Here is a 15873-nt window from a genome sequence, read left to right on the forward strand (position 1 = left end):
ATGCCGCCCTGCGCGATGCTGCTGCTGCCGCTGCTGCTGGCGGCGCTGGCGCTGCCGGCCCCAGGCACGGCGGCGGCGGGCGGCTGCGGGCCCTGCGATGCGGCGCGGTGCCCGGCGCTGCCGGCGCGGGGCTGCCCGCTGGGCCGGGTGCGGGACGCCTGCGGCTGCTGCTGGCAGTGCGGGCGCGGCGAGGGCGAGGCGTGCGGCGGCGGCGGGGCGGCGGGGGGACGCTGCGCCCCCGGCCTCGAGTGCGTGAAGAGCCGGCAGCGCCGCAAGGCCAAGGGCGGCCCGGTGCCCGCCGCCGCCGCCGCCGCGGGGCCGCCCGGCGTGTGCCTCTGCAAGAGCCGCTACCCGGTGTGCGGCAGCGACGGGCTGACGTACGGCAGCGGCTGCCAGCTCCGCGCCGCCAGCCTGCGCGCACAGAGCCGCGGCGAGCCCGCCATCAGCCAGCGCAGCAAGGGAGCCTGCGAGCAAGGTGCGGAGCGGGCGGGGCGGGACGGGCATGGCCGCGCTGCTGCCCCTCTCACCGGGCAAACGCCGCGCCTCACGCCGAGCTATCCCGTCGGGGCGCTTCTCGGTAAAATGGACGTGGTTTCAGACCCGCCTTAAATGGACTGGAGAGTCCCAGTCGAAAGGCGCTGCCTAAACTTGGAGTAACGCTGCGGACCAGGCTCACTGCTGGCTTCCAGCGGTGCTGGAACTACACGCCCGCACTTTTCATACTTTGCCTGTGGCTTGCGATTTGGGCTGCGGTGAGATGGAACAAAAGGGGTGAGCTGTCCAGGGGAGTGTTCTGCCCGGGATGGTTGCGAGCAGAGAGAGGAAAGGAAATGATTAAATGGATGTGAAAGGCACAGAAATTAAGAGCCAGCATTCAATGGCTCGCTTCGGTTCTAAATGAAAACAGTGATTTTCCTGTGAGTTGCATGTAGCGGTTTGCACTTGCAGCATGTTCGACCAGGAGCTTGATTCATCCCAAGTTTTTTTTTTAGGGATGGTGGTCAAGGAAGAAATTGTTCTGCTGTGGAGCCTCTACTAGAAATTCTGGCCTCTGAGAGTAGTTTGTAGTTTTTGCCGGGCGGGAGGGAGGAGCAAGACATAGCATGCAAAGCATATACTAAACATCTCAAGGACAAGATTGCAGCGCCAGTGCTGTTTTGGTGGAGGAGTGTTCTCATAAACACAGTATCTGCAGGTCACAACCTCCACCTCCTCCTTCTCTTGCTTCTCATAACTGAGGCCAAGTATTTTGAAGAAAAAAATGTTTCTGCAACTCCCAGGCATGAAAGACTGGGTGAGGATTGAGTTATGCGCTTTGACGTTGCCCATTAAATGCCCTGTGTGGCTTCTCACAAACCTTGTCCAAAGCATTAGGCTTACATATTAGCCAGAAACAGTGTGGTACAGAATTAACTCTTGGAGGGAAGCAATTTCAGCCTTCGGGGCAATGTGGAATGAGATGAGAATGGCCTCAGTCTGTTCCTGTGTCTAGTATTTGGAAAGAGCCTTTCCTGCCCATTTTAGGCCTCAGGAGTCTAAAATGTGTGCTGCTTCTCGGCTCTGCCAGCCCAGACAAGTGAGCAGATGGGTTTGAAAGATGTCATGCTTCAGGTGTGCACTTGAGAAGAAGGCTGTGTTCTCACTTGTCTTGCCCACAAGAGTGTTGAGAGTTCGTTGCAAAGCAGGTATTGAAAACCTGAGATACTGTCCCAATCCCCTGCTTTACTTCTGGTGTCTGTCCCAGTCTGGATGCTGGTTTGACCTGGTGAGACTTTGGTCCAGACTACGGAGACAGAGTTTGATAAGGTCAGTGCAGACATTGGGTCTCAGAGTGGGACAGCCATTCCATGCACAAACTGCATCCCTTCCTTGGAGAAAGTCTCTCCAGGCATGCAGATCTGCAGCCAGATACCTTTGTGGGCTGTCACCTGCTCAGGAATTTCACTGGAGCATGTGCTGCCGAGCAACTGGCAAAATGTTCTGTCCTCCATCCTTCAGGGGACCCATTCTTCTTTTGGCTTCTGGTGCTGGGAGAGCTCTGACCCAGCGTGTCAGGGAAGGGAGCAGGATGGACCTAGGCTGCTCAGCAGTGGTGTCACTGATCCCTCAGAGATTTCCCTCAGCTGCATGAGCCTTCCTTGTGCCATGGGCCTTCTGGGGATATGCACTGCTCTGTGGCTTGCAGCAGAGGCAGGGACTCATACAGCAGCCATGCTAGAGACAGCTGGAAGTATTTCTCTATCCCTCAGAGCCTCCAGGCAGTTAGGAGCATTGGGTGGGAAGGGCGGGGAGTTGTAATCTTCACATGCATTTTGAAACACTGACAGGAGAGAACATCCATCCCATTAGCCTGACATGACAGAGCCTTTTCCAGTGTCTTTCCAGAGAGGAGATGACACTTTCGTAGGTTTCTAGAAGGACCTGAATATTGTGGTAGTCAAAGAGTGGAAGTTCTGTTTTTTGCCATTTCCCACCACAAACAGATGCAGTCTCCTTAAGGCACTATCTGGGGTGGGATCCAGCACAGGGAGACCACAAACAGGCAGGATCAGTAATTTTTGTGACAGTTTTTGCACAGAAAGAAGTCCTTGGGTGACAGAGCACTTGGGCTTCCTGCTTGTGGTAGATGGGCTCTGAGGTGTCTGTGTGCCCTCGCACATCCTTTCAGTCCAAGAGAGAGCAGCCTTTCAAGATAGCATCTAAAAAGAGATCCAGAAACATGTTTTCAGCAGTGAGTCCTAACTGTATTTGATTGCTCTTGGGATTTTAAAAATTTTTTTGTTCAAATGGAGCTGGAGGGGGAAGACTTGTTTGACACATCCTGTTGAATGTTTCTTTGATATTAAATAGCAAAATGAATGAGCACGTTCTCAGCCCTACAGAATTCACCTTGACCTTGTCCTTGATTGTTTCCCAGACCTCTCAGGTGTGATGTCTATGTACAGAAATCATGAAGCCATGCAGAAGAAGGTAATTCTGCAGCAGCCAAAACTTCCTGCTGGAGGGCAGAGGAAGGCACAGTTGAGAAGGGTTTGAAAGGATGGAAATAACCCTTGCTCTACCTGCACTTGGCAGACGGAGGGGTCCAGCTGGTCCTTTCTGGAGTGGGTGTTATGTGGGCAGGACTGTTGGGGGTATCTGGAAAAGGGCATCCTACTTGATTGCCAACTCCTTGAAGCTGCCTGGCTGCTCTTGGTGCTGTGCCAGCAGAAAAAGCTGCCTGCCTTTTTGCAGTGATGCCATAGTGCTCCCCACTGGCTGGGCTCCTGCTCTGCCTCACACCTGCACTCAGAGCTGGCCCTGGGTTTGCTCTGCTCCCTGTCAGGGCACCACTGCCTGCATCCCACCTCTGCCTTTGTGTCCCAGCAGCCTCTTTTAGCTGATCACACTGCTGAGGATGCAGGAGGTGGATGCTGGGAGGTTTTCCATCTGCTTTCCAGCATTGCCTTTAAGCAGATTGCCTGTTTGCTCTCTGCCCATGAAAATGCAGCTCAGGTGTGCCTCCAGGTCTTGCAGGCAGGGCAGGTCCAGGCACAAAGCAGAAGCCTGCTGGTGGGGCAGTCCAGACAGTCTGGGGAGGCTGCTCTGGCAGCTGGGGAGCTGCCCTCTGTCACTGCTGTCACACAGCTGTGCACAGATGTTCACAAGTGCCTCTTAGGGAGGTGCTGGCTTCAGGAATGTTGGCTGGAATTCAATTTGCAGTGTACACACTGAGGCTGTCTGCAGCCAGCCAGGACCTGGGGCAGGAGCACTGTGGTACCCACTGCCATGCAAAGCCAGCTGGCATAAAGAATTAGGATTGCGTGGCTCAGCTCAAGCCAGGCAGAAAAATAACCTCAAAGCACCAACCCCTATTAAATAAAAAAGTTATCAGGATTCCTGATGATGATCTCTGAGCTGAAAAATACCAGGCACTGACTTGTTGCCTAACCAATGCAAGAAAGGACAAATCTTTCTGAGTCTTTCTTACCATTAGCTGCCAGCAGATACCTGCTTTGAGATGTGACTGCTGGAAATACTGCCAAAGTCGCCTCTTTCTGCCAAGGTTGCCTCTTTATGGTTTTTGAAGTCCCTAATGCTTGTTCCAACAGGCTTGGGGTGTCCAGGTTGTTTTTCTGTTGTCAGTCAAGACTTTCTCTTTGTGTTGTGCTCTCTTGGTGGAAGCCAGACTCTTGTGTGTGCTTGCTGAAATGCAGTGTGCCACAGAGCAGCTCTCCGCAGACTTCAGTGTTTCACTCTCAGGGGAACTGGTGCTGCTTTGTGCCTACCTACAAAGGCCTCCTGGGGGTAGAAGCTCAGGGCCTCTCTGTGTGAAGGGTAAATTTGCTGGCTTGCCAAGCTGTCTGCTTTATTTCTATTCATCTGAATGTGGCTTAAAACTCTGTAGCTCCATGAAAGTGTTTTTCCAGCACTGGGAACATGCAGGGCTTTTCCTTGTGATTATGAGGGCTCACAGGATCCCTCCCACAGATAAACAGCAGAACCAGAAGATATTCCTTTACAAGTGACTGTAACCAGCATTAAACTTGTGTAAATCTCACCAGCAAGGAGACCCCAGTCACTGGAGCTGTGCTGTCCCCTCAGAGAGATATCTTTTTGGCTTCCTAGAAGCCCAGACAGCCCTCATGGAAGGGATTTTTTGCTAAGGTACCACACACCAGCCCTGGGGCACAAAGAAGGTGGGTGTGAGGTTTCTTGGCTGTGCCCTTGGTTTAAAAAAAACAAGCTGATGGGTGTAGGATTGTGGAGACTGGCAGCCCCAGGGGCAGATATCTTCCCTCCAAATTCCTGCCAATTTACCCCATCAGTGGTTTTGCTTTGCTGATTCTTCACTCTTCCATCAAGGTTCATCTGTGCTGCAAACAAAGAAGTGCCAGGTTCCCACAGGTCAGCTTCAAAACAAGAAGCATGAATCACATCTGTTGGCTCATTCCATCCAAATTCAGCTGTTGAGGCTTTGCCAGAAATATCATAGTTTTGAGGGTGGTTTGTTTTATTTTTTTAATCCACCACCAGAGTAGAGCAAAAGCAGGAATTTGGGAAAAAAAGCTTGTGGGAAATGGCAGACTGCTGTTATCACTGAGATTAGCTCATCTTCTCCTGATACAGCTGCCTTCGTTACAAAGGCCCCCAGCTCTAGACACCACAAAGCATAGTTCATAGCCAGGCACATTTTTCAAGAAATCCTTCTAGATTTGTTAACAAGAGGCTCAGATTGCTTTAGTTTTTTCCTTCCACTCTTCCTTTTCTGGATTTTAAGGGACTTAGAAGAATGTACACATTTCATGAGTGGTTTTGTCTTTGCTGGGGAAAGATTTAGAAGACTTTTTGCTAAGTTATCTTGGTTGGAAATGAGCAGAGTTCCCTGATTCTCCTGGGAATCTGGTTAGAGTTTCTTCATCAGGTGGGAGTGGGGGTCTTTCAGTGGTGGCCTGCTGCCTGCTGGCTTCCACTGCAAAGGAAAACGTTGTTTTTGTGGCTGGATCTTTCCAGCATTGTTGTGCTGCATCCTGGGAGTCTGTGGCAGAGCACTCTGGGGTGGATCCATCAGGGCCCACAGACTTGTGAGTGTCCAGCTGGCACAGCAGGTCACTGATCATTTCCTCATGGATTCTGGGGGCTTTGCTCATCTCCCCATCACCAGCTTCCAGCTCTGGGAGATGGGTATCCTGAGGACAACTGGCCCTGATATTTAAGACAAAGAAGGCATTAAGTGCCTCTCCTTTTTCTCATCCCCTGTCACTGCACTACCCTCTGCATTCAGCCAGTGATGGAGACACTCCTTGGCCCTCCTTTTGCTGGCAGTGTATTTATAGAAACTTTTTTTGTTGTCTTTTACTGTAGCAGCCAAAAAAAATCTAGTTGGGCTTTGGCCCTTTTAATTTTTTCCTTGCATGACCTCACAACATCCTTATAGTCCTCCCATGTTACCTGACCCTTCTTCCAGAGGTGATAGAGTCTCCTTTATTTTTTTTCCCCCTATATTCCAGCCCAAGTTCTCTGTTTAATGAGACTGGTCTTTTTCCCTGGTTGTTCTACACTTGGGGACAGTCTGCTCTTGAATATTTAACAATTCCTTTTTAAAAACACATCCAGCCTTCCTGGACTCTTGTGTTTCATGACTGACTCCTCAACACTGCTGTTCATTGCTCTCAGTGTTCAAAAATACTGGTGATTTAAAATTCATGTGTAACTTTGGGGACTTTCACTGTTGTAGCACAGGTCATAAATTCCTCCTTAAAAGGCATTCCACTATTTGAAAAGGTTTTGGTTCACTGGAGCTTGAGTTTTTATGGTTACTATGCTAAAGGCTACTATGGAAGTTGTTTAATATATTACTTGTCAGAGTCCTAGAGAGCAGCAGTATGCCAGGGGCTATGCAAAAGCTTCACTGCTCAGGAGGATCCTGTATTTCACCTGTGTCTTCATTCTCAGTAATCACAGCATACCCAAATTCACTAGGAAGGAATGACTACTGATCAGCAAATTCCACCCTGTGTTTGTTTTCTCTGTTGCTGGAAAGGCATGCTGTGTTTTAAAAAATGTGTTTAATCCTTTGTTGGGCTGAGGTTGGCTGAGGTTAGAGCTAAATAGGAGATTACCATGTAACAAGTCTAATCAGGTTGGATTTTTGAAAGCCCTGCTTGCTTTTCCATGCAGAAATGCTGCCATGCCTTTTTGCTGTCTCTGTTTCCACATTCTTTCCAGGCTTTAGCTCATGGAAGCAGATGATCTTTAAGGTCCCTTTCAACCCATACCATCCTGTGGTTCTATGGTGCAAAGGTCCTGCCCAGGGTCTCTGGGGAGAGGGTGGTTTTTACCAAAACCAGGGTAAAACAGCAGGGCTGGGGTTTCAGCAGCAGCGGTGTGCACCACGCTGGGCCCGGTGCTGTGGAAAGCAGGAATTGCTCCATGGCACAGTGATGGTGGCCCAGGGCCCTTCCTCAGTGAGCTGGCTCAGGCTCAGGTCTGCAGGGCTTGGGCCGAAGCTGAGTTTGTGTTTGCAGCTTTTCCAGAGTTGCTGGACTCTGGGGGGAGCATTCAAACACACACAGCATCCAACACTCTTCCTGCATCCAGCATCCAACACTCCCTTCCTCCTGTGGCTCCTCAGCCTCCTCCGAGACAGGCTGCAGGAGGATGAGAGGTGCCTTCAGAAGGTAACAGAGGTTTGTGCATCTGCCAGAAGGCTGCAGGCTGCTTGCTTTGGGAGTGGGGAAGGCTGGGAGCTGCCCACACTTTCCGTCGGCTGCCGCCTCTCCCAGGGCACTGACGTGGGAGGGAGCAGCTGAGGCCATGCCAGCTAACAGCACTGGATGTCCATTGCTTATGGAAGGTTTCCCTTTTTCCATATAAAGTCATTTTGAAGGGTAAGTACTTTACCAGCAATTTAGGAGACTGGAGTTGGTTTATTTTCAGACTTGCAATAGCTTGTGAGAGTGAGCAATGTTCAGCTTTTACTTGGGTTTGTCCTCCTGGGGGGTGTTCCCAGCCAGTGTGTGAGCTGGGGCTGTGGCAGGGCAGTGCAGTGCTGCCTGGGAGCCAGGCTGGCACCTGTGTGAGCTTCAGCCTGTGCTACATGGCTCCATGGTCTGGGCATCCAGGCACTCCCAAGGACCAGGACATAGCCCAGGGTGCTTAATGTCCAGCTGATTTTTGCCTTTAGTCACATACCTGTAGGCCCCTTGATTTTAGCAAAAAAAGTTACTGCTCTGCTTGCTGTATGTTTTTCATTGGATTGTGTGTGTGAACAGCAAAGGGAGATTGGTGAGGAGCTGCCAGCCCTCAGCTGTGAGAGACCATCCAGGAATCAGAGAGAGACAAGTGGGTGGGCTGGGAGGTGCCAGGTCTCTGCCAGCTGAGGCTGGGCACAGAAGGGGTGCCTGGTGCAGGAGGGGTGTCAGGAAGAGATGCCAAATAATATCCTCATAATAATATCGTCATATCCAATAATATCCAATAATAATATCCTCATTGAGGACGCCAGAGGCTCTGCTGTGCACATTGTTGTGGCAGAAAAGCAGCTACATATAACAATGGGAACTCCTTTCCAGCTGCTATTTTTGACATAACACAGACTGTCAGTTCCCTGCAAGCTATAGAAAAAGTGTTTTCAGGCTCTGTCCCAGGGTGAATGAGCTCTGGGGCTCTGTAAGAAGAGCCTTCCTGGGCCAGGGAGAGCTGTTTGTTTTACAAACAATGGGCAGAGCACAGAGGAAATGCTTGAAGTGCCTGTGGAGAGCAGCTAATCTCCATCAGCAGCCTGGGCTGTCATCTTGGTTAAGGAGCTCATGAGAAGTGTGGGAGCATCTGCACATCCACAGTGTCCCCAGCAGGACAGCAGGGACCACTCAGCCATCTTGGTGGTGGGGACCATTTCTTTGGGCAGGTGCAGCCTCAGGTCCTCAGCCTGAAGGAAGCTGATGGAGAAGCCATCCCCTCTGTGGGCAGTGCTGCCAGGAGAGCAGCAAGGCTCCGAGGTGCAGGCTGTGGGACGATGGCAGGGGACTCCTTGCTGGCAGAGTCAAGACATCTACTCTGTACAAGGTGGGCTGGTTTCCAGTCCCGGCTTTGCTCCCTTCACAAGAACTGAAGCAAGAGGGGCACTTGGAGGAGGGAACGTCCTCACATCTCCTGAAGTGCATGCAATGCTCCACCATCCCCTGCCTCTCCTGCTGTGTCAGGTTTCTGTCATCTGTCCCTCTCTGTCCCTTTGAGGGCTGAGCATGAGTGGGACCAGCACAGGGTGACTGCCATGCACCTGGGTGTCAGCTCACTGTGGTGAGAGTTTAGCTCCTGCTGTGGCCAGTTGTGATTTGACTTTAATTCTGGTGACTTCTTGGCCTTTCTCATTTATTTTTAGTGGCGGAAGAGCCCAGCTCTAGAGTTTGGGCTGTATGGATTTAAATCAAGTGTCCAGAGAGAGCACAGTGACTTTTCCCATGACACTTGCTGCATCTCTCAGGATGTGTATTCCCTCCTGGCCTCAGAGCTGTGTCAGATACAGGCAGAGGCCTGTGGATGCTTCCAGCTCATTTTACAGCCAAATGTAGAACGTCATGTTCTGCCTGGTTGGATCAGGATGTACATCCCGAGCTCAGGACAAGCTCATAACAGCCAAGCTCTCACTGTGCTGTGGCTGCTGTGCCAAGCCAGACAGGGCTTTGCTGTGAAGCTGTGCAGGCAATTCCCCTGTCCAAGAAGATAAACAATTTCTCCTTACCCAGGAGGTGGGTAGAAATTCCTTGTCTCTTTTTCCCTGATGGCAATTGCTGCTGAAAAATCATGGTGTGACCTGTTCATCCTGGCAGGGTGAATGAACACCTCTGGGCAAGTGGGTGCCTGAACCCATGGCACGGGGGGAGCTCAGCAGTAACCAAGACTGAGACACCTCAGGCAGAGGATTTAGTGGTGTGCTGAATGCTGCCAGGGGAGAATTGAGCCAGATCCTGGAAGAGCACAATAATGCCTTAACATCCACCTGGCTCTTAATGTTAGTCAGGATCTCTCCTTTTCTGTGGTGCGAGATGGTGATCACTGGGGAGCACTTGTCATCCTGGTTAACTTGTTTTTCCTGCCTCATGGAAGAACCCCAGTGATAGGATGGTGTCCTACAGGGACAGACATAGCCCTGGCAGCTGGGGACAAGTCCCAGACTCTGCTTTTGGAAAGCCAATTTGCATGTGGAGGGCTGGACAGCAGAACAACAGCAGCAGGCTTTGCTGGGTGCATATCAGCTGGAGGCCCCTCACTGAGCATGGGTCCAGCCTGGGGACATTGTGTCCCATCCCAGCTTCCAAGTACCTTATTGTCCCCATTGTTTAAGGGACACCAGAAAAAAGAGCAGCTGGGCTGTGCAGGAAGGGCTGCACTGGGTAAGGGGAGCAGAGTGCATGACCTGAGGTGGCCCCATCCTGCAGATGGCAATGAGCTGGCTACTGTAGGGTACTCAGGGGAGAAAACCTTCAGCAGGGTGTTGAAATGCTGCTTAAATCCTCTTCTCAGCTGAGAGGCTCATCTCTGTGCTGATGAGGAGCACCTGGGTTCTGGTGGCTGCCAGGAAACCAGCCTGTGCTGACTACTGGGTGTGGTTTCAACCATCGCCCAGGGCTACACATGGAACGTTTCTGCTTCTCCACAGCTGCCTCCTGTTAAATATCAGAACTGGGATGCTTCTGTAACAGAGAATGTTGAGTGCAGCCACCCCTAGTCTCTAAGCAGCTTCCCTGCAGCAGGCTGTGTACAGTCATTCCTGGAGAGAGAAGTCTCGAAAGAGAAGAGCAAACACTTTTCTGGGTTTGCACCAGCTGCTCGGGAGCAGGGGACCACCTCAACATCTCTTGGGCTAAAATAGAAGCGTGGCTGATACCCTTTGGCTGTGATACTAGTGTGGGTCTGCCCCTGATCATGAGGAGGAAGAAGCCAGCTTTCTGCTGGGAGGTGTTGGTGCAGTGGGATGCACTTGAGACCTGCACCCACTGTCTGCAACAGGGCTGCAGGGCAGAGTGCATGTGCAGGGCTGAAATCAGTGCAGATTCACAACCCCATAAGGAGCATTAGGACCCATATCTGCCCCTCTTTTACAGGACTGGGAATGAGCTGTGTGTGGTCTGTGAGCCAGTATACCCAGGGGCTTCTGTCAGGCTGGCTCTGGAGTACCTGTCTGCATAGGAAATGCCTTCTCCTGATGGAGTGTAATGGGAGCTTTAGTTTCCTGTTACTGCATCTTCGAACACAAGGGGAAAAGCTGTTTCTTAGAACTATCAATAACTGGAAATAAACACTCTATGCTCCTTTGGTCTGAACTTCCTATTGCAGGGAATTAATAGCTGCATTTTACAAAAGAGTCTGGCTAAAGAGGGATTGAACAGAAACGGCCTTTCTTCCCTTCCTGGGATGTGGGTAATGTCTCCAGCATTTCCCAGCCTGAGGGATAAACATCTCCAGCCAGATCTGCAAAACAACCCTGCTCTGATCTGCTTTAAAGGCAGCTCTCTATTTAACCAGGAATTGGAGCTCTCTGGAGAAAAACAGAGCTCTGCATTCTCCTTCTCCCTTCCCAGATCTCGCCCATGGAGAGCTCTGCCACCACCCAGCCAGCCCTCTTTGGCTGAGCATTGCACACAGGTAAAACAGGAACAGCACAACATGGGATTCTGCTAGCCCACATTGAAATCATGCTGGGAGAAATGATGCTGCAAAGTTGGGCAAGCTCTTCAGAGTGACAGTGTGGGATGCACCCTGTCTCCTAGGGCTCCTTTCCTCCATGCCAGCTGACCTGGTGACTGCATGGTGAGCAGAGCCAGCAGTTGGTACAGTTCTGCTCAGCCCCTGAGATAACAGAATACAATCAGTATTTCACTTCTAACCTCAACCTTGTGAGGAGGAGGACTCGTCACCTGAACTGCTAACACTTGATTTTTCATCTGGGGCAAGCACCCATTGGACTAGATAGCTCAAGGCTGGATGTGTGTGTCACTTTGGAGAGAGAAGTGTTGTGATGTGGGATCAGTCCAGTGAACCTTGCTCCTAGAAGGGATCACCTTCACCTCATCCTCAAAACTGTGACTGGCTCCCACTTAAAAGGCTTATCATGGAGGCAGGCTCGCAGTCACCTGGGACTTAAAAGCTTTCCTCCCTTTTTGCAGGACCCTCCATTGTGACTCCTCCTAAGGACATCTGGAATGTGACAGGAGCACAAATCTACCTGAGCTGTGAAGTCATTGGCATCCCAACCCCTGTCCTCATCTGGAACAAGGTAAGGGCTCTGCTGGGAGCTCTTACAGCACAGCAAACCTGAGGTGGCTGAAAGTGCCTGGTAAGCACAAGGCCATAGCAGATCTCTGTAGAAACACACCTCTTTGATGAGTTCGCTCATCTCTGCAGTTCTGTCCACCCCCACACAGCTGGATTTGCTTATTTTTTAGACATTATTTAGCAAATAAACTCTTGTTGATCCCGAGCCAGGACAGGACTCGTGTTTCTCTTGGTGGCGCCTGGTATTCGGAGCGTGTAGGGAATGTCCTGTGACCTGCCTTCACCTTCACCCTGCTGGCAGCAGTGACTCTGAGGTGGCTAGACATCACCCACGTTGGGAACAGGAACCTCATGGGGCAGTCTTTTAGCTCCAGTAGCCAGCAGCATGTTGATTTTGGCAGCACTGGTAACATCTGGCTTAGGACAGGGGCCAGTGTTGGATGGAGAGGATCCTGGCTGTAGGGCTGGGAGGCACTGCATGGCTCCTGCAGCCTCCCCAAGTGCCACAGGTTTGTACACTCTTGTGAAGGGTCTTAAAATTAAGCTGAAACATTACTACTTAAGGATACTATGGAGAAAAAAGCTAGGTTGACCCCAAGTTTGCTGTAAGACAGCAAGCTTTATTGGTAGGGGTTCAAGAGCAGACTGTCAGGTGAGTATGCAGTGTGGGCTTGTTGACTCAGGCAGTGTGTTCTGCTTGTTTATGAATAGATGCTGAGTTTACACTCACTGAAAGTGCTGCTCTGCTTTTCATGCCTCCCCTCATGGCTGAGAGACTGCTTGACCTGGTGGTAACAAGGGCTGAGCACCACTTATCTGTGCTGGGCTCTGGGCTCAGGCACTGGGGAAAGATTGCAGTGCTGCTTTCCCATTGATGCTGTGCCTGCCAGGAGGGAGTGCCTGCTTTGCTGCAGCAGAAACAGGCATGAACACACCCTTGGGAGCACACACACAAGTTCTGAGGCCAGATCAGCACAGGGCATGTTGGCACACCCCACTGCACAGCACCATCCCTCCCAGAAAACTGGGCCACTCTGTTGCTGCTGAGGTGAGGGGAACCCACACCACTGGGGTGGTGTGGCTGCACTACACAGAGGACTAAGTGAAACCGTGACACTAGAAATACACTGCTGCTGCACAAAACACACCCATGTGTGTCTAATGTTGATCTGTGTGCAGGTATGGCTCAGCATGCAGATCCAGCAGAGGTTAGCCCCAGAGCTCTTACCCATTCCTGCCCCTCTGTTTAGATAATTCGAGGACAGTATGGTGTCCAGAGGATGGAGCTCCTGCCTGGGGACCGGGAGAACTTGGCCATCCAGACCCGAGGGGGCCCTGAGAAACACGAAGTGACTGGCTGGGTGCTGGTGAGTACTGTGTGTGAGCACACAGCTGCACAGGCAGCAGAGGGCAAACTGCTCATGGACAGAGAATAGGACAGCACACAAATGGCAACAGACAGGGAATTTGCAGGAAAACAGCCTGTGTGAGTTAGAGATGAAGGATAAGGGTGGCTGCTGGTTCCAGTTTTACCATGCAGTCTTACCATGCATGCACCCTTCCTCTGTCTAGCATGCAGCATTTTACAGTGTGCCAAACTGCAAAATCAGAGGGGGAGCAGAGGGGAGGACAGGGTTTGACACAAAGAAGTTCTGTAAGATACCTGAAACCAGAATCACCTCTGCCAGTGCAAGAGATGCTCACTGGGGGAGTGGGGTGTGTTTCTTCCCTCAGATATCTCCTCTGAGCAAGGAGGATGCTGGGGAATATGAGTGCCATGCATCAAATGCCAAAGGAGAGGCAACGGCTTCTGCCAAAATCCACGTTGTGGAAACTCTGCATGAAATAGCCCTGACCAAAGGTTGGTAAGTGTGGCTGAACTCTCAGCACAGTTTATTGTTATTTGATACAAAAGTTTAATGCTTAAAAAAATGCTTTAAAAAAAAATCAACAAACCCTCCCCCTCACTAGAAATACCAGTTTAACATGCAGTTTTTTGCATCTGCCAGAACATTCCAGGAAATCTTAGCTACTGGAGTTCTCAAGGGATTGTTAAATAACCCCCCCACATGCTGTAAAATACTGGAAATGCCAAAATAACATTAAGAAACACCTTCTGGGGTTTTAATAGAGCAATTGACAAGTTGGTTTCTAGCCCTACATTTGTATCATCCTTTCAGTGTTGTTTGGATGCTTTCAAACCTGCTCCTCTCTCTCCTGAGAGCAGTATTGGCACAGCAGAAATTCCAGTTCCTGCCATGTTCTCTGCATGCTGGGATGTGAAAGCTCAGGATATCTGCCACAGCATGTCCTGTTTGCTGGGCTGTGTGCAAAGCTTGTGGCAAACCAGCCACCCTCATCCCAGCTGCAGAGGATGGATGGCTCAGTACCACAGCCACAAGATATGCCTAGGAATAAATCTGGAGGGCCACAACAGTAACAGTAACCCTGCTAGAGGCACAGGGACACTGAATAAAGCACTTGGCTACAGAATACTGTGCTGCCCAAATCCCCTACTGGATGTAATCCTTGGTTTTAATCCCTGCTAGCTTTATCCAAACTATACAGTCTTGACTTTTTGTGTCCTTATGTCTGTGAAGAGCTGAAATACTTCCCTTAGAAGAGCATTAGCAGCACCTGGCACTGAAATGAGAGGTTACAATGAATCCAAATATCATGCACAGGAACTTGGCTAATGGTTTTAAGGTAGTCTCTAATCCCTTTTCAAACATTTATGGATGTGAATGAAATTGAGTTTTACTGAGTTATGCCATGAACAGCAAGCTTATACCCCAGAACAGTTTGTTTCTTGCACACACCCAGCACATGCTACAGCTGGTTCTTTTCAGCTGCAGGAAAGCTCTGAGGGATCTGGAGCTAAGTGATAAGTAAATGTAGACTGCCACTTTAAAGGAAATGGATAAAGTTAATGGAACAAACTGCCAGACATCATAGCTACACTGTGAGAGTCTGTGTGCCATGTCCAGGTGATCTCAGCACAGAAAAACGTGCCTATTATCACCCCCCTGCAGCAGGGAGGGAAGGAAAGAAGGCAGGAAGGAAGGAGGGGTCAGGGCTCATCCTCAGCCAAGAGATCCCAAAGCTGTTGCCAAAGTTGCAATATTCCCCCGTGGAACAGGACAGAGTGTAACATGTTTTTGTTTTTCCACAGATGATGGTGCAGAGCTGTGATGTGAGGACTTTCACTTATGCACAGTTTTAAATTAGTATTTTGGAAAGCTGCAAGCTCTGGCTTTTTCTAGCTGACTAATCAGTCCCTCTTAACTCCCTTTTTCTTTGAGTCCCAATTTGCTTGCACACTTCTTTCACAGATACACAAATAGATTCACAAGCTCGATTAAAATTTTAATTCTATTTACAGGAAATAAACATACTTTTGAACAGCACACGGCAGATGAGTAAAACTGTAATTCTGAATGCAACATGTATAAAATGAAACAAAACCTGAGCACTTCACTTGAGTCTCATAATTAAAAAAAAAGCCCTTTTAAGGCTAAACACTCATCATACGAGGTGCAATACTCATGGACATCAGTTCCTGGAAGAGGAGTTTGCAGGCGTAGGGCATTCGAACCAAAGATATCTGCAAAGAGATTGCAAAAGTCTTGTGATAAACACTCATAAACTTCCACATCCTCTACACAAATAACTTCCTTGAGTTTTTGGCTTAAAAGCAAATCTGAAGTTATGCATGAAAGCATTTAAGGAGAATTGCTCACAGACAGTACCAAAGCCAGAAGGAAGCTGAGCCTGTCTGTAGGGGCTACACAGCAGCTCTCCAGAACACATTTCTAACATAAAAACGCAGCCAAGGGATCTGATCCTAAACAAGAACCATTTACCAGACCATGTGCACAGCAGTGTGCCCGAGGTGCATCAATGCAGGTAAGGTTTCCAGCACACATCACTCTGTAGCCCCTGTACCATTGTTCAGAGTTGCAGCAGTCAGTCCTTGGCACAAAAACAAGCCTGCTCAAGGCTACTGTTTTTATCCCTGATACCGCTGTCCCTTGACACACTTCTGTAACCAAGCATGCATTGCACAGCTTTTCTTAAATTAAAAGACCCCACCAAAGTGCAGCACAAAAGATCTCC

At 50.1% G+C, this 15873-nt stretch overlaps 2 protein-coding genes across 2 annotated transcripts in view; one reads left to right on the forward strand and one right to left on the reverse strand.

Moving 5' to 3' along the window:
• On the forward strand, window positions 1-15164 carry IGFBP7 (insulin like growth factor binding protein 7). The gene is made up of 5 exons (XM_058025150.1): window positions 1-475; window positions 11649-11758; window positions 13008-13124; window positions 13492-13618; window positions 14930-15164. Exons 1-5 carry the CDS (start codon window positions 1-3, stop codon window positions 14947-14949), a joined length of 849 nt encoding a protein of 282 aa, XP_057881133.1. The 3' UTR covers window positions 14950-15164.
• Window positions 15103-15873, reverse strand: part of POLR2B (RNA polymerase II subunit B) — a 16744-nt gene continuing 15973 nt past the window's right edge. Inside the window, exon 25 of the mRNA XM_058023999.1 lies at window positions 15103-15361. Within this exon, the coding sequence (XP_057879982.1) occupies window positions 15272-15361 (90 nt within the window). The 3' untranslated portion in view covers window positions 15103-15271. The remainder of the gene's footprint in view (window positions 15362-15873) is intronic.

The sequence above is a fragment of the Melospiza georgiana genome, chromosome 5 (genome assembly GCF_028018845.1).
Source record: "Melospiza georgiana isolate bMelGeo1 chromosome 5, bMelGeo1.pri, whole genome shotgun sequence".
NCBI lineage: Eukaryota > Metazoa > Chordata > Aves > Passeriformes > Passerellidae > Melospiza > Melospiza georgiana.